This window comes from Copadichromis virginalis, linkage group LG4 (assembly GCF_057382275.1).
Source record: "Copadichromis virginalis isolate Kocher_CV1m ecotype Utaka linkage group LG4, C_Virginalis_male_GT1.1, whole genome shotgun sequence".
Lineage (NCBI taxonomy): Eukaryota > Metazoa > Chordata > Actinopteri > Cichliformes > Cichlidae > Copadichromis > Copadichromis virginalis.
The window spans coordinates 5,924,298-5,951,407 of record NC_140621.1 but is presented as its reverse complement, the minus strand read 5'-3'; the positions used below and the strand labels follow the sequence as shown (position 1 = coordinate 5,951,407).

The 27,110-nt window shown below is 39.4% G+C and overlaps 1 protein-coding gene and 1 long non-coding RNA gene across 3 annotated transcripts in view; one reads left to right on the top strand and one right to left on the bottom strand.

Annotated features, from left to right (window-relative positions):
* LOC146710663 (uncharacterized) overlaps positions 1-27,110 on the top strand; it is a 312,796-nt gene that overhangs the window by 153,335 nt on the left and 132,351 nt on the right. The gene's annotated exons all lie outside the window — the stretch shown is intronic.
* On the bottom strand, positions 1,375-8,887 carry LOC146710667 (uncharacterized). 2 transcript variants are annotated; one of them, XM_085453291.1, is made up of 6 exons: positions 8,833-8,887; positions 8,585-8,620; positions 8,168-8,476; positions 7,163-7,483; positions 2,311-2,442; positions 1,375-2,214 (listed from the first exon to the last, which is right to left on the bottom strand). In XM_085453291.1, exons 1-6 carry the CDS (start codon positions 8,885-8,887, stop codon positions 1,544-1,546), a joined length of 1,524 nt encoding a protein of 507 aa, XP_085309417.1. In that variant the 3' UTR covers positions 1,375-1,543. The 2 variants fall into 2 exon arrangements, with proteins under 2 accessions (XP_085309417.1, XP_085309418.1); XM_085453292.1 differs by having other exon boundaries at positions 8,189-8,476; positions 8,833-8,879.

Below are 27,110 nucleotides of genomic sequence, written 5' to 3'. Positions count from 1 at the left end.
GGCTGCAAAAAGTGCAATCTTACCTAATGTCCACCCTACGTTAGTCATTGTATAATAAGGTATTGGTATGGCGAGTAACCTTCAGTAATAGTAATAAATCACATGGCAATAGTGCATCCATGTAGTTGTAAAAAGCATGATAATATATTAAGTATTCCAAAGTATTCAGAATACATTACTCTCATTGAGTAACGTAACAGAATATGTTACAAAATACATTTTGGGGCATGTATTCTGTAATCTGTAGTGGAATACATTTTAAAATAACCTTCCCAACACTGAATATAACAAATAGTGTCAGAGACATGGGGCAATCCTGGCAACTTCTTTTTGCAAATGGCATGTTGTGTAGGCATCGATAAAAATGACAACATTCAACCTACATTTGATTTTTTGGCCGGCAGTGAAGATGAGTCATCAGGTCCAAATCCAAGGCCTTGATTCTGTGCTAGAAACAGAATGCCTGGTGGGATCCGGTTCACAGTGGTGGGAAAGTGAAGCATGAGCTGTCCTGGTAGACTTGTGGGATGTCAGCAGGACTAAGCTCAGCATAGTGTCCAAATAAATGAGGTTGTGGATGTAAGCCAGGGCTGCCCAATCCCAGTCCTCGAGAGCTACTATCCTGCAGCTTTTAGATGCATCCCTACTCCAACACAGCTGAATCAAATGGTTTGATTACCTCTTCAGCATGCCATCATGTTTGGCAAAGGCCTGATAACAAGCCATTCATTTGATTCAGGTGTGTGGGAACAAGGATGCATCTAAAAGCTGCAGGACGGTAGCTCTCGAGGACCGGGATTGGGCACCCCTGATGTAAGCTGTTGAAATGAGTTTCCTCTGGGTAGTGGTTTGGTTCAGTGTTGCAGGTAGTGTAAATACAGTAGACATCCAGAGGAAGCTCAAAGTAGAGCTTCTGCTCATTCACATTGAAAGGAGCCAAGTGAAGAGGCTGAGTAATCTAATCAGGATACCTCCTCGGTGCCTTGCCTTCGTGGTTTTGTTAGCACAGATCCTGAACTTATATATCCATATATATCATATGTGGTACCTTCAGCTCAATCTATTGACCTTGAAGGAGTGGTTGCAGTTAAAGTAGGACTTTAGGTATTTTCTATATGTTGACAGCTCACACCGCATGTGTAAAAATCCTAGTTTCTTTGTTGTAGTATATGGGTTTATATCAGTTTTAACTAACTGAGTTGACTTTGGTGACTTTGGTGGATGTAAGGGTCATGTTAACGGATTGTTAACATGACCCTGTCCTACACCCCTACAAGGTTTAATCAAAAATTGTTAAAAACCTTTCAAGCTATTGTACAGTTTTTTGTACATATAGACAGAATGACTCACGTACATAAACATAACTGCCTTGGCTGAGTTAACAAACACTGCATTAGATTTTATTAGATATTAGATTCATGTCACACTATGAAATAGAAGTTCACACCGAGAAGATCAAAGGACTTCAAAGTGTTGATGTGTGTATTCTTCTTGTGTAGTTCTCATATGTTGGCTCCCCAGGTTGATACTAATCATTGGAAACCTAAAAGATTTGATAAAATTTCTGCTCCTCTCCATAAATGTCTACAGTTTGTTCAGCATATTCCTCCGTTACATTTTCATAGTCGTTTTCATTATCATCATCATCATCATCACTGGGTTTGTCTGTGTCTTCCTCTGCTCTGTCCTCTATACTCACAGACAGTGGTGTGCATCCTTTGTAATTATCTTCATCCTTCATGTTCTCATAATTATCATCATCATCACTGGTTTCATCTGTATCTTCCTCTGCTCTGTCCTCTATACTCACAGACAGAGGTGTGCTTCTTTTGTAATTATCTTCATCCTTCATGTTCTCATAATTATCATCATCACTGGTTTCATCTGTATCTTCCTCTGCTCTCTCCTCTATACTCACAGACAGTGGTGTGCATCCTTTGTAATTATCTTCATCCTTCATGTTCTCATAATTATCATCATCACTGGTTTCATCTGTATCTTCCTCTGCTCTGTCCTCTATACTCACAGACAGCAGTGTGCATCCTATGTAATTATCTTCATTCTCCATGTTCTCATAATCATGATCATCAGTTTTGTTTTCATCCACTTCTTGTGTGTCGTTTCTGTCCACTGGTTGAACATTCACATAGTCCCTCTCCTCTTCCTCCTCCTCCTCCTCCTCCTCCTCATCTTCATAACGATTTGTGGCAGTAACTGAAACATAAGTAGTAGAAAAGATTGACTGACTGATGCACATCTATATCACCGACATATTTGTTCATTTGATACATTGCACAGGTAAGGACAGACTTTGCATCTGGACATGGCCTTCACGTTGTTTTGCTCGTCGTCTCCTGATTACCAGACACACCACCATCAAGACCAGCAGTAGCAGCAGGATCGCAGCAGGAACTACTAAATAGACCAGCAGCAGCCAAGGAACTAAGAAATAAAGGATTACAATATGGAAGCAATTAGTTCATGGTGGCCTCAATGACTGCTGAGTGCCCAGGTACAGTACAACAAAACCAAACTCATTTACATCTGTGCTTAAAAGTTAGTGCAAAGTGTTTGTGCTGATATGGTGTGTTTAGTTTTTGCCATACATGATACTGTTCAATATAGCTGAAGAGTCTGAGATGTTGCTCTTGGTGTGGCAGAGGTTCGGTCTCTGACTCTGCTGCAGTGGAGGGGCAGTATCGGGAGGTCGAAGAGTACAGGTGTGAGGGATTTTAACTGATAAGCTCTCCCCCCTTTTAGTGTCTGGAGTTGGGAAGGAGAGGTGTGTGTGGTGTGGGAGGGAGCTGGAAAGCTGGCTTCCCAGTTGAACACAAGGTGCTGTAGCAGTGGAAAACATTGTGGATCCGAATAAAAGTGCTACGACTGACAATCAAATGGTGTGTGGGTCCTGATTTCACACTTGGGTTTCTTTGCAGTTGAGGCAGTTGATGGAAAGTCCACACTCCCAGACACATTGTGGAATTGTATTAAAACAGACCTGACTAGCTGATGATCAGTTAATAAAGTGCATTTGATGAACAGCTTATCTTGTAACTTATCTTCATAATTCTTATGGAAGCAGTAAGGCTGTGGTCAGGTTTTCTTTCTTTTTCTTTTTTAATTTGGCTTGATCTATCCATCCCTTACTTTACTGTTATCTTGTATATGGAGTTATCTGTTGTCTGTGACAGTATGTATGGGGTAGATATTCTCATGGGCATCTCCATGTCCTGTTAAAAATGGCTGGAGGTTGTCAAGCTAAGAGGCCAGCAACTTGCATTTTTTTCTCTTGATGGGAGACTGATGGAAGATTAGCATACCAGACAAGTTGCCACTAGCTCTGCTTTCACCGTTTCAAGATCAGTTGCGAGCAGCACTTAGTGTGGAAACAGAGCGGCATTAGCATGCTGTCTGTTGAAGCGCTCTAACATCATAACAGATGACTTTTCTCTTGCAACATGAGTGATGTAAGAAACTGCAGGAAGGGGTACTGCTCCTTGTGTTTGTTTATCTTGTAGCCAAGCATCTAAAGGATTACTGTTGCCATGGTGTAGATCACCTGGTTGGTTTCAGTTACGGTCTCAGCAGGGATTGTCTGTAATGCTGCATTCACATCTTCTAGTAAACTTTCTGTAGTTTTGGTAGTCGGGCACAGATGGACCAGGTTCCCAGTACAACCACGATCTTCTCTTTCAGGTCAGCTGTTCTCGCATTCAACGCCTTCATCGCACCAGTTGATCCTAGAGCTTAATACCCAATCTAGGAGACTGAAAAGGATGATATCTCCCCCTTTACCTGACATTACTGATGATTATTACTTCTCGCCCTCTTGCCGTAGAGTTTGTGTTGTACATCGTCAATCTCCAGTTCTTCTAGATGTTGGAACACTGGGACCCAAGGTAACACTGAGTTGCTGAGTTTAGATGTGGAGTGCTGTTTACACCAATTTCTGATACTACTATCTGAATGTTGCACAAATCAGTACTCATTAGAACAGGGAACAACAACCAGTCTTCTGTAGTCTAATATTGGTGAGCCTGTGTGAAATGTAGCCTCAGTTTTCTGTTCTTAACTGACAGTAGAGGAACTTAGTGTAGTCTTTACCTGGTGTAGCTCATCTACTGGAAGGTCTGATGTTTTGTGCTTTCAGAGCTGATCTTCAGACTTTGGCTGAACAATTTATTTGAGTTAGTGTTGCCTTCCAATCAGCTTGTAGATATTTTCTCCTTTTTGGATATTGATATTGATATTGATATACCTTTATTAGTCCCACAAGGGGAAATTTCATAAGGCTGTCGACCTATTGCTCGCAATGGCGGCGCCATCTTACCCTCTGACCATACATACATTACACAAACCATCACATGGGGAAGACAGGTCAGAGAGGTATAACAATGGAAAATGCACCACATGAGGAAAGATAAGGAGAAAAAAATAACTCCCCCCAGACTGAGCTCCAACAGGGAGATCAGTTTGAGAACAGAAAAAAAACACCTCTGCACATAGCACATGAAAAAACTCTTAATACACCAAAGAAACACATGACAAGAAACAGGGGTGGGTAAAGCGTGAGAGACAGCCGAATTAGACAGTACATCCGGGCCTGCGTGCGCTGGTCTCCTTGATCCCCGTCAGCATCGGAAGGGAACAAGCGTCGAAGGCATTTGGAAAGGGAGGGGGGATGAGTGTGTGCATATCAGTGTATATGTATGTGTGTGCGTGTCCAGAGTTCAGCTGAGACAGCGTCCTTCGCCCTGCCAGGCTAAGTAAACAGTCTTCCAGCCAACCCAGGTGGCCTTGCATGGAATGGGAAGGAACAGACTAAACACAGTCGTTATCAGGGTGTTGTTGTTCAGCTCCAGCCTTGAGACCGCAACTGGCGCCAAAGGGGTATCCGCATAAGTGATGGTGGTTTTTACTTTAGTGCAAACGGCTCATGAGAATTTCAAAGCAGTTCTACAGTCCAACACTGGTCTCTCAATCTCACGTTGGAGAGCCGCGAGCTTCACCATACTTGCGTTCTGTGATGTTGTCATTTCTTGTGCTCAAGGAGCCGATTTCTGAGAACTCACGGCAGTGTGCCTCCCCGAGATGTCATCCAATTTGCGCCCAGAGATGTTATTCCAAGCTAGCCCTTCCGAGATGTATCCAGTCTGCAGTCACAGCAGCCGTAGCCTCTCCAAGATCTTATCCGTGCTGCACTCAATGAGCCCATTTTGAGAAACTCACTCCTCTCCCATCATTTCAATCCCAGCGGGCAGCCTTGTGGGAGTTTGAACAGCCGGTTCCGCTTTCTTAATTCTTCGATAAGTCAGGGCCAAGCCAGCTCCGATCCGCCAGAACCCTGTTACCATGGTTCCGAATAGGTAGATATCCTCAGCACTCAGGCTCACCCAAGCCCAAACTTCTCGTTGAGAATGGGGTGTCAATTGCATTCAGGGACCAGTTGATCCAATCCATAATTCCTCTTTTAGGTTTTAGAGAAAAGACTGTGAGAGAGTGTTCCAGGGAAAAGTAATACAAAAAACACGAGACTAGACAAGGACATAAGAGGCTAAGCAGGGAAGCTAAGGGAGAGGAGGAGGAGGAGAGGAGAAAAGTGCGACCGCCTTCGTCAAGAGCAAGAGCAGAAAAAATGTTCTGATCATCCCCTGTAAACCCTAAAGATGGTTGTGAGGGAAAATCCCAGTACATCCACAGATTCAGAAATACTCGGACCACCAGCATTTAAAATCCCTTAACCCTTTATAACCGGTCGGAGCGGGAACGCTCCGTTTTGCGTAACTTTTTTTAAATCACTGTAGAACTGCAACCACGTAAGCTAGCGCAATAAAAAATTTTGCATATGAAACCGGATGAGTTGTACTTACATCTTATGCCATCAGCTTGTCCTAGGTCACAGTTTCCTTCCACATAAAGCTTTGCAAAAATTGCATAAAAAGCACTTGCAGCAACAAGAAAATGTAGTTTGTTTGGGTTTTTTTTTTTTACCTTCGGGGCCTTATAAGCCTACACTGGTGGGGTTTTTTTAAAAGTCATGTTTGGCTCTATGCTTTTCTGTATAGTTTCTGGGATGCTTAGAACTCAAATTGCACTGCTGGAAATAGTTTATTTTGATGCACATGCTGTTTTTTTTTTTTTTTTTGCAAATTTGCATTATAATATTTATTTTCATTTTTTCCTGCAGTATATAAAAATTGGTGTATCTCAAAAACAAAAACATGAAGACACTCAAAATAAATTTCCTGTTGTTGGAAACTATTTTGTGCAATGTTTTTGTATATACAGTTTTGAGGGATAAACCTCTTAAATTTCTCTAACTAGATGTAAAAAAACCAAAAACGATTTTCTATTTTTTTTGTAGTTTACGGCACTTTTTTGCCATTTGTGTAGTTATTTTGCACTTAATGCATACATATTATTAAAGTTTGGGCTATAATGGTTGTATTGATGTATAGCAACTTGAAATGCTCCCAAAAATGGCACTACGGCATGTAAAAATATAAAGATAAGCTCTGGCGGACTTGGTTCTATGGTAGGTCTTAAATGGTAAATGGCCTGTATTTGTATAGTGCTTTACTTGGTCCCTAAGGACTACAAAGCGCTTTACACGTTCAGTCATCCACCCATTCACACACAGGTGATGGCAAGCTACATTGTAGCCACAGCCACCCTGGGGCGCACTGACAGAGGCGAAGCTGCCGGACACTGGCACCACCAGGCACTCTGACCACCACCAGTAGGCAACGGGTGAAATGTCTTGCCCAAGGACACAACGACCGACACTGTTGGAGCCGGGGTTCGAACCGGCAACCTTCTGATTACAAGACAAACTGCCAACTCTTGAGCCACGATCGCCCCTTTATTTAAAGGGTTAAATAAAATTCTTCTGCATCGAGTTGCTGCCACATGAAGTTGAACGAGTACACCTAATGAAGTGGCTGGTGAGTACAGTGTTGATGTAAAAGCTGATCCATCTTAAAAAGTGTTTGCTTAATGTTTACATAATACAGGAATGACGACTTTTGGAAGTATTACTTTGAATTGCTGGTTGTGTTATCATTTTCCATTACACATTTGAACTTGTTGCACTGGATCAAGTGACCCTGTAAATTACTGAAGATGACATACAGTAATGGTGATATTTATGTCCAGTACTTACATTTGATGACGACATGAATCGGTGCTGACTCGGTAGAAGTTAAGTTCTCTGATTCCAGAGTTATGTAATACACACAGCTATAGTTGCCCTGGTGTTTATACTCAGCTACAGGGAAACTAAAGGAAGCTGAGTTGTTGACAGATGGCTTGATGTTTGGGATGTTGGAGAAGATCAGACTGAAATGGCTTGGATTGATGCTTGAGTTAATGAAGCAGGTTAAGACAAAGCTATGGCCCTTGGTGATCTCTGCATCTGCATTAGGACCCCAGACCTGTACTTCATCAAGAGATGCCAGGGAGATGTTGGGCTGCTGCAGGGTCTCTACATTAAAAATAGGAAAACAAAGTAGCATTCAGTCCATACCACTTTTACAGTGTTAAAGTAAGACATTTTGCATTCATTCACTTCAGTCGTCTAGGAATCTATTACTGTACACTGTACTAAATATCATCAAAATAGACCTGTTGGCAACTGTGAAGTGTCATTCATAATCACAACTTGTTACTTTAAATTTAGCAACTCAACTGCTGATCCTAACTGTCATGAAGACTTCCTCTATAAGATGCTCTTTGCATGTCAAGAAATACAGATATATACAATAGATATTTATATACAAGGTTCACAGGCATTAATGCAAAAGTGATATTTTTGCAGCCACATCATGTCACTTGTTGATGGTTCATATTCCTGTTCAGAAGCTTTACTGTTCTTACTTTTCTTCTTGTGTTTGTTTACAGTGACGATCAAAACAGGCAATATGCTTAACCTCATATTATCATTTTGCATTCTCACATTCCTTTGTCTACTTATTATAATGCCAACTGTACTGCAGGAATTATATGAATACCATTTATCATTAATCTAATTTATCTTGGAACTGCTCTGAGGTAGGAAGTGTTACACCCCTGTGCTGCACCTATTAACCTCAAAGTGGCATGCCTGCATCAAAGTGTATTGACTTATAAAGCTCTATGGGCCTAGCTCTAAAATGTAGATGTAAATCACCTGAACAGACAACAACCACACCCTTATTGCGTTCACAGCCATTTTCTCCAAATCTTCCATGAGGACACTGCATTAGAGACGTTTCTCGCCCCGAACAGTTTACATCAGCAAGCCACATTTCTTCTTTTGATGAATTAAAGCTGACCAACTGAGAGATTGCCAGTGCCTTCCCACACTTCAACTCTCTGCAGACCACTATAGCATCATTTAAGACCCAGGAATCATCACAGAGTTTTCCCCTGCTGGTGCTGTTATAGACTTCTACTCTTCCATAGCACCGAGCTGGCCCAACTAAACTGATGTTAAAATCTAGCAAAAGAAAGAGACAAGACAACAGAGTGCTCAGCATTTTCTGCATGTGGTGATATTTATGCAAAACCTTATAATCTGAAACAAATTTCGCAAAAGAAGACTGACCTGCAGAAGCTGAAGATGAGATGAAGAGATAAGAGACTGCAGAAAAAACAAAGGTTCATTAAACACCTGAAACAAGACATGAACATGTTTTGTTTCTGATATAGACACACTAAAGAAAAGATCAGGTGTAAGGAAATTTAACTCTAAATTTAAGGCATTTTGAATGTAACAGTGCTTGTCACGCTGACCCTTTGTGTAAGTATAGAAAAATAAGACAGATCAACCTAAAAATGTCAAATGCAGCTCACCTATTGCCAGATAAAGGTTTCTCTGCTGTGTCCACATGATTGAGACAGAAAACATACTGAGAGCAAAATGAGTCATCAGCAACACCAAACCCAAGTTGATGAAGAAATGCTTAACACTTGCGAAATGTGTTCCTCCACACACTTCCTTGTTCCTTGTACTTTTTAATGAACGCAGTCTACAGAGTGCAACAGACAAAGGCTGCAGCAGCTGACAGTTATATTCATTTACCTTTTTCTTGCACAGAATGTACAGAGAGAGGAGTTTTTAAAGTTGTGTTCACTTCAAGAATCCTATATATGAAATGAAGAAATGCATTCTAACATCTCTAAAATCTTTGTTTTGTTTTGGGATTTTTCATGAAAAAATAAAATCACTGATAACATCTGTTGGACATAAAATGCAGGCGTTTGTATTTAAAAATGTAGAGCTGATATAACAAAAATAAAACAGATTTGTAGTGTTGGCAATAAAATAAAATGTGGAGAGGAGCAGGAAGGTAGGACACTGATTTCACACAGTCTGTGCACTGGATGCAGTGGTCAGCATGCCTTTGTACCTTTGTAATCTACATTATGTCACAGACCTGTGACGTTTCGATAACACAAATGAGGCAAAAAACAAAGAGGAACTCACCCTCGCATGATCTTTTATACATGCCCCATTTCTTTTAGCTGAAAGCTGATGACTTGTTACTGAAAGTGACTTTTATTTAAAATTTACATTTTATGCACATTTATATTTCTTTAAGAGATATATACTACAGGGGGAAAACCATGAAAAGCTGCAGCCTGTCTCTACAAAACTGTAAATGCTGCCCTTAAATGTAAAGGCAGCATACATTATTTTATTATTTTCCTTAAACAATTTTGGTTAAAAGTAAATGTATGCATATATGATTCCAAATATTAAATAAAATGCACGATAATCTTTAAAATACAAAATTCAGCCCCGTTCTGGTGCTCGGTTTCAACTCCGGCAGTTGCCTTGACCATGAACTGAAATTACATAAAGCCTAACTTAGTGTAACATTTTTTTTGAAGTTATTATTATTTGAACTTCATTTCTTAATATCCATGCATCACAGAAAGGCTGTAGGCCGTGGTGAGAAGAAAAAACAACTTCTGTCAATTCTAAGGTCTTATGTATAAATACATAATAAGAAAACCATCTGGCTTTAAAATATTTAAATACAACCTCAGTTGAGCAACAACATAGCATTTCACATGGTATCATTATTTATTTATCAAAAACTAAGGCAAAATGTAGAAGCCATCTGTTAAAAAACTGAGTATAACCCATGACTCAGTAACTTGTAAAACCACATTTACCAAAAATAAGTTGAACTGATCATTTCTGTATGACTTTATCAGTCTCTCTCATTGTTTTAGAAGAATTTTGTTGTTCTTCACAGCGTTTGAGTTTCAGTTCTCTTGTTCATTATTTGTTTCATTGTGCATGACGGTGTCACACAGTGTTCTCAGCGTTCTCCAAATAAGATCATGGTACATGTTAAAAATAAAAATGGAGGTTTTGTTTCTGGCCTGCTTAGTGGCGAGCAGCTTGAACAGCAGTAATCCATGTCCGTCTGTTCATGTTTGCTCACTTCTGCCATCTGGTGGTTTGAAGAGACATTAATGCACAAAAACATGCACTTTAAACTTGGCGTAAGAGCCAAACCTCCGGGAAACATATGAGCACAGTACTTTGCAGAATACATAAAGGTCAGTGCCCTCACCAGAATATCACATCTCTGCTTGGCTTTACTTTGATAGTAGAGAAAAATACCCAGAATGTTATCTTATAAAATACACCAACCATGCAACACGTGTGGGAATTATAGATACGCAGAGCAAACTTCCACACTGGTCGGAAAGTACCTGAGAGCTTAGTGATATAATATCATTAGAAGGAAGCTACTTAGGAAGTAGAAGAGAAGGAAGGTGGCGATCCAAGGGCTTACATCACAATAGAAATAATAGTGAGCAGTACAGATATAATGAGCCCATCATTACTCACAGTAACTTGTGTCCATCATAGGTGTATCTAAACCTCTGACTACAAGTGTGCATGTAGCTTTCTGACAAAGATATTGGCAGTTTTACAGTATGATGAATGACAGACATATGTCTAAGTAGATTACAGGTGCATTTTCTGTTGAAGCAACTTTCATATCTGACAGTAGTTCAAGCTCACTCGGTCATTTTGTCAGTTTATGCTAATTCACACAAGACTACAGCCAAGGAAGGATAAATCTGTTCAAAAATAGTCTTTAAAGACTTGTTCCCCAGAAGTTTTTTTAAGTCTTTCTGAACACTGAGATGACTTGTGACCTCTAATCTGATCTCACAGTATAACACAAGAAAGAAGATGTCTGAGACACACAAGATACAAGAGGAGTCAAGAGCGAGAGAAAAACAAAGTGAAACTGTTCTGTGCAGAAATGCTACATACTTCCTTCTTTTTTGCAGTGGACAAAAAAGAAGTACTTATGTAGTTATTTATGGAATAAGCAGCAACCTTGAATGATGTGTCATGTACACTTAAATAAAATAATTACCTCCACATCCAAACAAACAAGCCTGTTAGATTTTGAGTGATTTACACAACTATTGTACATGTAAAACATTTTGACCTATATTTAAAATTAATAATATTTTTCTGACTATTAAGATATGTACTATATATTTTTTGTTTTTAAATTACATCACAAAATAAAAGCATTGTTTCTCAAACACTATAACCAAGGCAGGAACAAAATCACTATCAAGACTTACATTTATCTCACGACATTTACCTCAGGCCTCTAAAACTATCTTTGCCAAAAATGTAAATAAAATCAGGCTTGTCCTAAATTGTTCTCTTATCATCTTCAGTCATTTTTTTCTTTCCTGTTGAATTGTTTTTTTGGCCATTTCCTGTTTTACTTTGATAGTTTGTGTTTGCTTGTGTTTTTAGGTTTACATCCTGGTTTTCTGATCGTGTTCACCTGTGTTAGGTTCTTTTAGCTGTGCCTTATTCCTCACTTGTCTCCTGCTGTCTAATGCACATCAACAGATTCCTGAGTTATTCTCCATACTCTCCAGTTTTTGCCATCTACTGTGTTTCTTGTTTGTTTGTTACCTTTTGGAATTTGTTTTTGGATTTATGTCAGCTAATAAAGCTCACCACTTGTTGATTCTATCCCACATCATAAGAACCAGTATTATATTAAAAGCTAATAGCAAATTAATATAGGATTGAGGTCAAAATGTGAACGTGACCATTAATCACCTGTTTTGAGAATATGCTATGTTTGTATGCTAAAACCTTTTTACCTCCATATTACAATTAAAAAAGAAAAATGCGCATGAAAGGCTTTGTTAGTTGTTAATACATACAGTGTGTATTACCCACTAGCCACCACAAGGGGGTGATCACAATTCAGGTGTTTCATAACATTTTTTGTATACTTTATGCAGTTTGGATGTTATACAGTATGTTTTCTATTTTTTGTACAGGTATCTTGTTTTAGGTTTTTTTTTTGAGGACGAGTAAAATTAATTTCTTCTTTGCACTAAGCTATGAATAGACCCAGAGGAGAAGAAAACCAACAGTATAAGAAAGAAAATGCAAATGCCTTCCTAAAACAGAAAATTAGGCTCACTGATCAGTCTGCTGTGAAACCACAGTTACACAACGCTGTTGAGTTAAAGCTTTCGTGAAGACACAGACATATGCACATATAGCCATGCTGACAGCTCAGCGAGCCTCATAGCGTGAGAAGGTTGAGGAAGTGGCTGGTGTGAGAATGCTGCCACCGCAGCCCTGTGGCAGCTTGCACTGTGGTAGTCTCAGCTCGACCTAACGTCCTCTGAACCCCGCTTCAACCTGCTTTCAACTTCCACTGCGCACAGTGCCACATGTGCTATTGCACGTGTTCAGCTTTTAACTTCTCTAATTCCATAGAAGTGACGCAAATATATGTACATTTCATAGAAGTATCTTTTATTTACCCTGGTTCTTGTTTTTAGAATCATCAGAGAGTTTCCTGTCTCATCATTTGTTAGTTTCTGCACCAAATATACATTTCAGTATTTAAGCTCATACTCTAACCGTGGTTAGAATAATTGCAGTCTATATTAAATGACTTTTAGTTTCTCCTCACAGACTTTCATTTTTGTTCCTACAGGTACCAATTTACCAACAGAGTAATCTCCAAGACGTCGTTCAAGAAAAAACAGATGAGCTGATTTTCAGTTTGCTCATTCTGTGAAGGTTACCAGGGTTCATGTGTAAGCAGCAGAAGTGAAAAACAGGAAGGAATATGAGATTTGAGACGTAAGGATGGGAGTGCAGTAGGAAGTGGCACATGTATTGAACACATATCTTGCTCAGCACCGAGAACATATGACACAGAGATGCGTGTGGAGCATGTGTGTAGGCGTGTAGCCTATATATCTTTGAGTCTGCAGCTATCTTATTGAGGACATGCCTTCACAAACTGGTTTTTTGTTGTTGTTTATTTTGTTTATAAAAGGACTACGACCACATCTTGAAGTGTTTTACTGTGTGTGTGTGTGTGTGTGTGTGTGTGTGTGTGTGTGTGTGTGTGTGAGAGAGAGAGAGAGAGAGAGAGAGAGAGACATGTTTTATTTGACAGGTACTCAAGATTTGTTACTGTAGATGTTAAACAACAACATATCGGGCAGTCTGTCCAGTAGCTCTTGGCTATGTGGTTTAAATGTGCTTAAAGAGAAGTGCTTTGACTCCTTTATTCAATACTGACCAATCAGCAACCACTAGGAATGGAAAATTAATTTCCTAATACTTCCTCTAATAGCCATTTGAGGAGTGTTTCCAAAAGTGCTTCACACCCATTAGACTCCCAGGGTAAAATGTGAGTCTAATGGATTTCACTCCTCACTTTTTCTGAAAGGTTTAACAGTGTGGTTAAAAAACAGTTTGTTTTACAGAGAGCCATAGAGAGTCGCTGTCTGCTAAGCCTTACCTTCAAACGAAACTTGCTCTCTCCTCCATGCTGTTGATATTTGGAACATTTTTAATTTTTACAAGCATTTTAATGAACTCACACATAACATGTCCAGGACATTTGTGTGTCAGTCAAATTCCAACATTTCATTTTTCCATTATTTAGAACGAAATAACACATATGTGTTAATTTGTAAATGGACTGGTTCTTATGTAACATTTTGCTACTCGAGCACTCAAAGTGCTTTATTCACCCATGTACACCCATTCAAGCACGTAAGTTCTTTCGATCTAACATTTACACAAATTCAATGCATCAACCTTCTCTGCTCTACCTCCTGATCTGAAGCTACCACTGTATATCTTGATGCATGCTCAAGGCAAGGTAAGGACGTAGCGTTTTCACTCAAGAGGCTACTTTAGACTGATGAACTGAAGACGCCACTTGAATGAGTGATGAAATGTTTCTCTAACTGAAAATACAACTGTATAGTTTATGGCTACAGCTTGCTAACTAAGATTGTTAACATCAGCTGATGTAGTAGTGTGCCATTCTCTTGTCCAAATATGATAAATATTTCTTCCACAAAATCAGCACATAGGCCACAACACTAACCCCAAGGCTTCAAAATAAAGTTTTGGTTTGCATTTGGTGAACACTCAGATGAAGCGATCGGGTGATTAGAAAAGGAGTGTGCTGGTTCTCTACAACCACCTCCCCTCACTATCCCTGCCTGCACTTTTTAAGGGCACTACATGTTTGTGTGCAGTGGGATGTGAAAATGTCAGTACATCCCAAGGTAATAGTTGCTCAGTTTAAAAAAATGTTTTGTTAAGGAAGCATCTGATCTGCTTGGAAACAATGCATACAGGTGAGAGTGATTCACTCAAAGCAAAATAAATGTTAAATTTCAATCTTTGCAGCTGATTTAAATAAATTAAACAAAACAGCTGCTCACTGACAAAGAAAAAGTAATGACATACAAACACCTTTAGATTCATAAAATTAAAAACAAATTAAGCTGATCTGGACTTTCTTAGGATTTGACAGGTGGAACCAAACTTCTAGTGTTTCTAAATCTGGAAAGACAGTATGTGCAAATTCAGCTTAAGGGTGGATGATTTTGATCTGTTGGTGTCTAAGTGCAATGTCTACAATCGGAAAGAAAGCGCATGTTTTGATCTGCATCAGGAACAGTATTTGCACAGGATGAAAACAGCTTACCAAAGATGATCAAATATTTCGAAAAAGGCAACTATGTGCAGAAAACCCCTGGGCATCTTACACTTGAAGGAACTTAGGATAGAAAGGCTATCAAACATTTCAGCAAACTTTATTGAAAATCAAGTCCACAAAAATATATCTAAGGCCTAGAGTGTGTTATTACTATTTTAACATGTATTGCACAGCAAGAAAATCCTAGGGTTAAATGCTGTGGTTGGCTGGGGCCTTTGTATGTAGAATATGCACGCTCTTCTGTGTCTTCCTGGCTTCTCTCTCCAGCTTTATCCCAGTGTCCAAAGACATGTATGTTAAACTAATTGGTTGAATCTAAATTTGTTGTAGGTGTGAATGTGTGCACAGTGCTGGTTGAGTATCTCCGTGTTTTAGGTCTGCAAAAGATGGATCTGTTGGTAAATAAGTAATTTCCTCAGCACCGACTTAGGGGGCAAAAAAGAGCCAACGTAGAATCCAGCTCCTATCCAACAAACGTGTGAAGAGTAAAATTTGGTCTATTTAGAGTTTAGTAACTGGTTTATGCTGACTGACTGACTGACTGACAGTAGTCTCGCTTAAGCTTACCTTTCTAATTCTAGTCATTTTTTATGTAGCATCAATGACGGCTACATCTATGCAATGCACATACAGCCTATGGATTCAGTTTGATAACTAGCTTTGACTGAAATTAAATGCAAACATTAACATGGGCTAAAGGATAAACAATTGTTTACCTGTTTTTTGTCAAAGATATCATATCTTAAATATGTGAAAACGATGTCTCAGGAGCAGACATACACCTCACCACATTAACTCAGGAATGAACTAAAAACTTCATATCTGCTTCTAGAAAATCAGCGTTGGCAGCTATAGCCAAACTTTAGGCATGGCATTTTTTGGCTACTCTTCACTTTGGGATAGACCAGGGGTGGGCAACTCCAGGCCTCGAGGGCCGGTGTCCCTGCAGGTTTTAGATGTGTACTTGAACCAACACAGCTGATTTAAATGGCTAAATTAGCTCCTCAACATGCCCTGAAGTTCTCCAGAGGCCTGGTAACGAACTGATCATGTGATTCAGGTGTGTTGACCCAAGGTGAGATCTAAAACCTGCAGGACACCGGCCCTCGAGGCCTGGAATTGCCCACCCCTGGGATAGACCCTCAGCTAGCTGTGGGTTTAGGCATGATTCTAGTTAGACATTCATTTATTGTGATGATTGGGATAAGAATTTACAAAACGCATAATAAACTCAGTACTGGTCCTGATCGATGTTTTGGAGGTGATTAAGAGGCAGTGGTGACATAGCAGGAAAAGACAGAGATTCCTTCATTTTGTTTTACAGCACTGGAGCTGTGTTCTTACACACACACACACACACACACACACAGTGCTCTGCCCAACCACTGAATGTAATTCGGTGCGACAGCTAGCCTTCACGCTCTGACGCACTTTGCCTCCCAAAATGGACGCAGAAGGACCATTTTACACACACGTGCACGCGCGCACACACACACACACACACACACACACACACACACACACACACACACACACTTACTGCACAAATGGGCTTTCTGTCTAGATGAAAAACCAAAACATGAAGAACGCAGAGCTGTGACTATATGGTTGGGGAAGTTGGGTGAATGGATGATCCGTTTGGGAGATGTACAATCAAACCGACAGATTGTCTCAAAAGTGGCAAACGAGACATTTTGAAGCATCAGGAAAACTGGTGTTTTACACAAATTCATAGGTCAATAAGGCTTATTAGGAATGACATTTTTGGACTTGAGGTAGCTGCATGACTCATTCAAATAAATCGGTGACAGCAGTTTTTTTTTTATTAGAGATAGTTAATAGGTCATTTCAGCAATGACTCAATTTTTGCTTGCGTGGTTTGGAGTCTTCTCTTCTCCAGCCACAGTCAGACATTTTCCTGCTCGTGCTTTCCAACTATTATTTATCAACTGTTGCAGCACATTTTTGACCTTGACCTTGTACTCAGTGACAAACTACTCTGTAAAATCTGACTGGTTTTCAAACATGAAAAAATTGTGCAAACTCGTTGCCTTAAAAGACCTAAGCAAAGCATACTTACTCATTAGATTTTGGCATTCATAAATTAAGGTAACTCAACAAAGGGAATTTTGATGAAGTTCAAGCTTACTCTGATCCCGTACACATGTGATGCCTCAGGATTGCTATAGTTCAGGATTACCTCAGAAATACCAAGAATTCACATACTTCCAATGACAAAATGTCATACAGACAAATAAAACATGATCACATAATGATATCCAAAAGGATCAAAGGTCAAATTCATCGTTACATCATTAGTCCAAAAAAATTTTTCTGGTCATTATTCACTTTCATAACTAAGGAGAGATGTGGTCAATCTTCACAATTAGTTGGATTGGTTAAAATGTTATTTTTTAATTTTTTTATATTTTACAAATGTACTTTTTTTTTTTAAAAGTCTTCAGATTATACAATTCTGTGCACAAATAAATAATGTAAATCATTGTGTTAAAAACAGTGCAAGTCAACATCTAGGGATGAATTATTATTATTATTTTTTTTAATTGACTCGCTATTTAAACAGAATTTTTACAGATACAAATTTTTAAAAAGAAAAGAACAGAAAAACACACAAACCAAATATTTACTTATCTTCACATAAAGTCCATATCTGCCAATTTTGATCCAAGATACCGACCTCAATCTTCAGTCGACAGGTCAACATTTTCTGTTCCGTAGTTCCTCATTAGTTCAATGTCTATCCATTGGTTTAATATTTGGGATTCACTTTTCAACCATTTCCTTGTAATGACCTTCTTACCCAGTAGAGATAAGTCTTAAAAAAAGGTAGATGTCTTCCACCTTAGTTATTTCCACAGATATCCATCCCAGTTACATCATCCGATGATCTTTTCTGAATTTTTTCCATCTGAAAAAACGGAGCCATTTTTGCATAACTGAATTGTAAGGCAGCAATTTGAATTGCTGTTGTTTTATGTACTATCAATAGTGTAAGGCAGTTTAAGGTATAATAACCCATTTAATTATGGTACAGTGCATGTGTATTTATTTATGCTAGCTTCTTTAAAAAAAACTTCTAAAACTCTTCATATGCTTGCGCTACTCCTGAAGCCAAACCTAAATATAGGTAAATATCGCCCTTTCTAACAGTGTTGTCAATGTCAGACACAGAGTCCATTTTAAGCAGCAGTGTAAAAGTTAGATGTTCTGATACACGAGAGAAAAGTGGGGTTTGATTAAATGGAGGAGAAAAGGAATGTGCAGGCCAAAGTGATTTAAAGCAGCTGAGGTATGTAATAGAGACAGTGAGGTGTGATTTAGAGCCGAGTGGAAAATGGAAGAGAGGGGGTATGATCTTGGCAAAGACTGAGTGTCATTTAATGCGGGAGTGAGTGGAGAAATTATTGCATGGCTGCTACACTAGTTGACTATAGATGTGACACATCGCTCATAAGGTTGCTATCCCAGCTGAATGGGAATTACCCAATTAACGCAAGTTGAATGCTAACTGCTACTGAACATATTGGGCTGGCAGCAAAGAGCTGAGCTGGCTAATGACTGTATGTCACTGTAATGGTGTGGCTCTATCAAGTGGCCCTGCCTCTGTGGGACGCTTAGATCTTCATGGCTCCACCCTACCCCCAACTCTTCTTTTCCGTGATGCCAGACGACCTTCCAAATGGAGATTAAGATGAAAAAGTCATCCCTGCGCGAGGTTTCTCACATCAGACATTCGGCATGCTATCACATATCCATTTCATAAATCATCCTCTGCATTTAGGCTTGCTGGCTCGTGGGCAGATGGGACAGATTTCTTTAAACAGTGTCTCCATAAGTGAACGAAGATTCTGGAACAATTTGCAGAAGATGCACATTTAGAAGGCAGATCTCCCTGGATATTCTTTACAGGACTGTCCTGTCAGCTGTCATTTCTGTAAGGAATAACAATCTTCTAATGCCATGGCTCCATTTTGGGACACAGTACAGAACAGAGTAGCCATCCATAACAACAAATATGATACTGATTAAGTCAAATATATGATAAAAGGTTTATAAACTGGCTTCAAGTGTGAACACGCTAAACCAGCTTAAATATTGCTCCTGATATCTTTTGGATCTGTCAGCTGAGCCATTAATTTGTGACCTACTTGAATAAATATTTTAATGCCATGCAGTTCACAATTGTGTTTAAGACAAGTTTTAATAAAGTCAACACACATGAAAGGATGGAGTTTGCCCATGGTGAGCCAGGTCGCTAATTAATTGTAGGGTCAGTGGTTCAGTTGTACGCTTTACATGCTGGTCTGCAATAATTTCAATTCAATTCTATTCAGTTTTATTTATACAGGGCCAAATCACAACAACACCTCGAAGCACTTTATAATGTAAGGTAGATCCTACAACAATACATACAGAGAAAAACCCAACAATCATATGACCCCCTATGAGCAAGCACTTTGGCGACAGTGGGAAGGAAAAACTCCCTTTTAACAGGAAGAAACCTCCAGCAGAACCAGGCTCAGGGAGGGGCGGCCAGAGAGAGCCAGAGATTAATAACAACTGTGATTTAATGCAGAGAGGTCTGTTAACACATAGTGAGTGATAAAGGTGACTGGAAAGGAAAAACTCAATGCATCATGGGAATCCCCCGGCAGCCTACGTCTATTGCAGCATAACTAAGGGAGGATTCAGGGTCACCTGGTCCAGCCCTAACTATATGCTTTAGCAAAAAGGAAAGTTTTAAGCCTAATCTTAAAAGTAGAGATAGTGTCTGTCTCCTGAATCCAAACTGGAAGCTGGTTCCACAGAAGAGGGGCCTGAAAACTGAAGGCTCTGCCTCCCATTCTACTTTTAAATACCCTAAGAACAACAAGTAGGCCTGCAGTGTGAGAGCGAAGTGCTCTAATAGGGTGATATGGTACTACAAGGTCATTAAGATAAGATGGGGCCTGATTATTTAAGACCTTGTATGTGAGGAGCAGGATTTTGAATTCAATTCTGGATTTAACAGGAAGCCAATGAAGGGAAGCCAAAACAGGAGAAACATGCTCTCTCTTTCTAGTCCCTGTCAGGACTCTTGCTGCAGCATTTTGGATTAGCTGAAGGCTTTTCAGCGAGTTTTTTGGACATCCTGATAATAATGAATTACAGTAGTCCAGCCTGGAAGTAATAAATGCATGAACTAGTTTTTCAGCGTCACTCTGAGACAGGATATTTCTAATTTTAGAGATGTTGCACAAATGGAAGAACGCAGTCTTACATATTTGTTTAATATGTGCGTTGAAGGACATGTCCTGGTCAAAAATGACTCCAAGGTTCCTCACAGTGTTACTGGAGGCCAAGGTAATGCCATCCAGAGTAAGAATCTGGTTAGAGACCATATTTCTAAGATTTTAAGGCCAAGTAAAATAACCTCAGTTTTATCTGACTTTCAAAGTAAAATTGGGATCTGTAGCTACTTTATGGCTGCGTTGCTGTGGTTCCTAAATACTTCGACTTTGCAATAATACCACTTAGAATTAATTGTTGAAATTATCGGAGGGAAGAAATAAAACCAACATTTTGCATTGGTGGTATGGTAGGACCACCAATTCAAAGATCAAACGGTGTAATATAGTTAATATATAGGAGTTTTCATTTTTCTAACAAGCTTGACAGTCAATATTTGGGAGGATCGTTTTATTAACAGCTTCAACTCTCTCAGACAAGCTTCCTTGTAATTTGTCTAAATAGGCTTCAGTGGTTCTCCAGGCTGCTTAAAATACATTTAAAGCTCTTCTTTATATGGTGGCTGCCTTTTTTTCAGTTCCCCATTTAGATGACCCCTCACTGCTTCAATAATATTGAGGAGGCCAATACATGAGCGATAGAGGTCTACTTAATTTTTTTTCTATCCAGGTATGATTTTACTGCACTACCAGTGTGTTTGGGGATTATTGTTATGCTGAAAAATAAATGAACTGCCAATCAGATGCTTTTGAGTTAATATTGGATGGTGGATGAACATCTGACATTTCTTTGGTTAAAGCTCAGCCCTAAACCATGAAAGATGTAGAAGTATCTAAACATTTCTAATTTCTCCAATTAAGAAAATGCAATCCAGTGCAACAGACTTCCTCAGAGGATAATAATGTTTCACAAAGTAGGAAGTAAAAAATATAATTTCCATGTTTTCCTGTGTGTGTCCTGTGCATTATCATGTTCAGATATAAACCACAAATGCATGCACTGTGCATGCTTTTGTGATACCCCACTGCATCTTGCACATGGCTCTACATTTTACCCAGTTATATCACCTTCTTCTTTCTATCTAATCACAAAAAAGATAGCTCCTTTGGGTATTATTGCTATATTCAGGGGTACTAACTTCCTAGTTGTTCCTCTGAGACTATCTATCTTTTTATACCGAGCATGAGTCTGAAAGCAGTAGGCTATCTGTCATTCATGCTATTAGTTCATGGTTATCATCAGCGGTGGCCAAGGCCATTAGCCCAAAGACATTAGCAGCAGCCATCAGCAAAGCCATTAACTCCTCTCACTGCTAAAAGGCTACTGTCCCTCACAAAGAATCATTAAGAAGAGGTAGAGAGAGATGAGCATGGTAGGAGAAGGAGCGGTGGAAGGACAGAAGGACAGGAAGGAAGAAAGATAAGCGGCACATAGGAGAGAAACTAAATGCAGAAAGACTGAAGAGGTGCAAAAACAAGGAAACGGTTTTTTAACTGCTATTTGAGACATAGCTGCAGTGTTTTGGGATCAGCATGGCTGAAAAGTGTAATATTACTAAATTTTCATTCATAAACTCCATGATTCACTCATAATCCATTTTTAAAAGTGCATAATATTACAAATTTTTCTTCAGATTGAGACTTTCTAATGAAAAAAAAAGACCTTAAATTATAAAAATTTTGATGATTCAAGTGTTGGTTGTATGTCTGTAACACATTATTCCCATTTTTTTTGAAGCACTTACTTCAGAAACTTTAAATAATGACAAAGCCAAACAAAACAAAGCCAAACTCTGCTCCTTATGTTCAACACATGGCTATGCATTATTCTTTACAGTTATACACATTATGAAGAGCCTCTGACATTATCCCACACACACAGGTAGCAGAAAAGGCCGGTGTGACTTAGGTGTTAGCTAGCTAACCAAATGAAATGTGGTGGAAGGATTTGTTCAGTTAAAGAAGAAAATAAAAAGCTGCAATCTAATAAATCTAATGCATTTAAATACAGTAATTTTAAATTAGATCTTATTATTTAGAAAAGCACAGTAGTGCTGTGGTCAGCATTAGTGCTTCACAGCAAGAAGGTCCCAAATTCATCTTCACCATCTGGGCATGTCTGTGTAGAGTTGCGCGTTCTCGTGTTTGCGTGGGTCCAATACTTAGTATTGGGGTAAAGTACATTATAGTGTCATTACATGATGTTATGGCCTATGTTTGTGTCTTCGGAAACGGCAATTAAGTATGGTAAAAGAGGAGGCTGTTAAGGTATTCAGCTGTATCTGCAGTTAAGCTTTCAGCTCATTAGGCACTGCAGACCTAAATCAGAGCCTTTCAGTTACACAGCACAGCGGGTCAGTCAGGAATATTTAATTACTTTTTGAACGATAAAACTGCCACATGAGAGACACTGCAGAAAGCTGGGCTTTTACCACCTGAAGAACAGCTTAAACTGGAGGGTTTGCAAACCAGTATGATAAAGTTATGTTCTTACGTTCCTCGACAGTGGAGTTCTGCAAACCCACATCCTTCTCTTTCAGGAGTATCACATCCTCTTCCTCAATCCTTCTTACATCACCTTATCAAAGACCTTTTTGGAGAGAATTCAACCAGACCTTTAAATTTAAATAATACATGTTTACTTGCTATCAAATGATCCCTACTGATGGCACACTTAGCAGGCAGCATGCCATCTATACACTATGGCATCGTAGTCATTTAGCAGAGAAGAACATTTTGTTTTCAGCTCTATCACTAAAACATTACCTGCTATTTGCTGGTCTGTTAATGAAAAATATACATATCACCAACAAACACAGTCACACAAATAAGAAGAGCAAAAAATAATAAAACAGCAGCAACACAAATCAGAATGATCACCGATGTCTTTATGTAGTCACCTACTGCAGAAGTACAAATGTTTTCTTGCGAAACACACAAATGAAGGTTCTGTCTTCTGGAAATCTATCACATTTCTTCCTGCCAAAACTGAGTTTTTCCCTCCCTCTCTCACCAGGTAACTGCTCATAGGGCTTGTCTGACACACACACCAACACTGCACATACGGACACAAAATCAAATCTCATGAGAAAATTTTTTTATGACCAAATAGCTGTAAAAGAAAAAGAATTACTGACAGTTGAAGGATGCAACTGTGGCCGCTGGTAATATAAGATTGCACTGAAAACAAGAGGACGTCATTTTAAAATATCTGAGCCAATGATCTTTGTGGACATTGCTGTCACTGTCTCTCTTGTGAAGTTGCCAAAAAGGCCAAGATGCAGGAGCTGGTGTATCTTCAATAAAGCAGCAGTGGAGCTTCTAGTATATTTGTTTTGGCATAGCTTACTATTATAACTTACACCAAAACACACAGACAAGAAGGGAGCTGGGAGAACAGGTGCAAAGTCAAACAGTTCTAAAACCATTCAGTGCAATCTCATACCATGACTACACTGACAATGTAAACTAAAAAATCTGTACATGGATGTAAGTGGTATTTTTCAGTGTAATGGCCTTTTTTGTGTTGGAAATGACATCAAATTCCAAAGTTTTCATATGCAAACTTGTTGTGTAATGTATGTACACACAGGCAAATGTGTCCTCAAAAAATGCACTGCGACAAAAATGAATTTGCCATTAAGAGATGATGAACTGTTCCTGATATTTCTAAATAAGAAAAGGAAGAAACTGACATTCTGGGTTCATCCGATTCTCAAGAGGCAGCAGCAGGGAGGATTTCCTGGTTTGATCCCAGAGTTGAAGCTGTATCGTGATGGCTCTCCTACATATTTCAGGATGACAGTGGGACAGCTTGAGTTATTGTTGGCAGACTTGGGCAATGTCTACCTGCGTGTGTAACTCTACTATTTCTATATCATTGCATATTCAGCATTTACGAGCACACTAGTTGCCAAATACAGTCAAGTGGTCTGATTGGTCAGATGTGATTATTCACATGCGAAAAATAAAACCAACAAATGTGTCCTGCAGCATCACGTGGTCAGCGTGAACAGCAGCATTAAGAAACGGTGTCTCTAAAAAGTATATTTTACTGGAAAACAAAACAAAGAAAAAAATAATAATAGTTTTGGCACTTTGAATTTATTCACAGTGTCTCTTTAACATGTGCGCATCTGACATACATGCTGTTACTATTATATTTATTATAATTAAAAATAATGATGTTGTTCTGGGGATTTTACTCACATGTGGATGAGCTACAGTACAAACATATTTAGAACGTATTAGAATGTACTTATTAGTTATCTTACTTTATTCATCCTCTTTTTAGTCCTACAAGTCGTATGATATTATTCAGACATGCACACCTGTAGACATCAGGAAGTACATAGAAGTAGAATGCACTGACTCTTTTTATGATGTTCTGTGAACATTATAATTTTAAAGTATTGAGTCTTTGGTGCTGTTCAAATAATCACCTCACACCAAGTCCACACTGTCCAAAGTGCAGCTGCGCTGACTGTTAGCTGACTGAGATACAACAGACACAAATGTTTTCCTCTGCTGGAATTCCAGAGAAAAAAAGAGCTATGATAACAGACAAGGTAATGTCGAGCCCAACAGAAAGAGAGCTTCTTCTTTCAGGTGTTCTCTTTATTCGTCGCCACAGTTGATCTTTTTTCAGTAGCTCCTCTATCCCTCCATCTCAAACACAGACCATCTCAACTGGACCTTTCCAACATCTCCAAACTGTTCAACCTGGCCTGTTCCTCGGATATGTCTCACTACCACCATGTTCACATTCACTTTTACTCCTCCTGCTATCCCTCTGTTGCAAGTCATGCCTGACACTCATCTCCACCCACTCCATCCTGCCTGCACTCTCTTCTTCCTCTCTCTTGTGCACTGTCCATTGCATTGGATGGGTATTTAAACTTATCTAACTTCACAAATTCTAATGTCAGTCTAAGGCTGCTCTAGTATTAGACAGACTCATCTCAGAAATCTCTCATTTCTTGCTTTTTAAACAGAACCCTTTCTTCCTGGATTCACTCATTAATGCAGTTTGTTCATCCAGTAAACATCCAGAGGACCATTTAGATGGAGCTCTATCATTAATACTGGAAATAAATTGTTCCCTTAGCAACAGAAGGATAGCATACTGACGTGACCTTAATGCTACATCCGAATCCAAAAATACATTAGCAGCACCAGGAGGGTCACAGAATAATGCTTAAAATGGTAGCTTAACATGTAACAAACAAGTATTTTTGGAACAAATATTTCATTTTCTGACAACAATAATACTGATATTTTGTGATTTAACCTCAAGCACTTGCTGCATCTGGATACTCCGACTGTATCCACTGGAAATTATTCCGGTTTCATGCTTAAGGAAACATCATATTCAAACATTTATAAGTCTTGAGCCGGCCCTAATTTCTTTTTATTTTATAAAGAAAACAGGAAATTTATTGAAACCTCGAAACATAAACAGAGTTTGTACAATCTGGCTGTTCTCTACCTTACAATACAAAGCGGTTTGAGGTGACTGTGTTGTGATTTGGCCCTCTATGAATAAAACTGAATTCAACTGACTTCTCTCACACTTCAGTAGTGTTGAGGCCCCGGGCTCTGGTGAGGCCAATCCATGACTGCTGGCGTGTCGGTTGTGTGTTTTCCTATCCAGGTATCCTTTTGACAGAGTGCTTGGGATCATTGTCATCCTGAAAAATGAAGCCACTGCCAATCAGAAACTTTCCAGATGCTACTGCAAGGTGGAAAAAATCAGACGCCAATTTTCTACCTTCATAATTCCATCAGTTTTGACAGCACCCCAACACCACTGGCCTTAATGACGCCCCAAACCATGAGAGAGCCTCTACCATGTTTTACAGATGACTGTAGACTAGTTTTTAAAGACCTTCTGAAAGACTGCAGAACTATTACTGAAGACCATTGTCTCATTGTATGTGAATCTTCTCACATACGAAGTAGAACAAAGGGCCATAAAGACAACATTAACTGATCTGAAGACAATTCGTTATTTGAAAAGTTTCCTAACAAGCGGTAAATGGAAAGAGTGAAAAGGAAAGCCTGAGCTTCTCAGTCGTCTGCAAACAAACTTTAAAAAAAGCCGAGGCATGCATGGTGTATTGAACCCACAACATAAGTGAACTGGAAAGATCAGCAAATTGTCAGCAGCATCTGTAGCAATTTTACAGGTGTGCACTTAACATACAAATAAAGCTGAATGAGGTGACGATGGGCGTGTCCTGAGAGCTCCATTTGCCTGAAAGCTGGTGTGATCCCATTTACAAGATGGCTCCTAGTTTTTGCTGGAAATTAGGTTGAGGGTTTGAAGGAGGGGTGAGAGGGTTGTGAAGTGACAGAGATGTAAGAGGGAGTTGCACAGATGTGGACAAAAATGGAAGGCGATGAAAGAGAAAAATGAGGGAGGTGCGCTTGTCCTTTGACCCAATGTTCCAATCTATCTCAGCATACTTTGGGGGGCCCTGACAGATGCTTAATGCCTCACATGGAACCACAACAATGTACATTAGCTTGTGTTCACATATGCACGCACGCACACAGGCACGCACACGCGTGCTCCTACAGCTAATCTCTGATATGCTCGTGAGGGTGGTTGGTTAGATTAGCAGAAAGATCAGGGCGCTAAACCATCTCGCTCTCCGTGCAACTCTTTTTTTGTTCCTTCTGTTTCCCTGTCTCCTTGTGTGTGCACATCAGCTCAATAAGAGTGAAAGACACGTGAACGCACCCATGCACTTGCACATGCTTACAAAAGCAGACAGACTGTGAGCTCAATGTCAATAGGTTTGTTTTGGATCCCGGATCA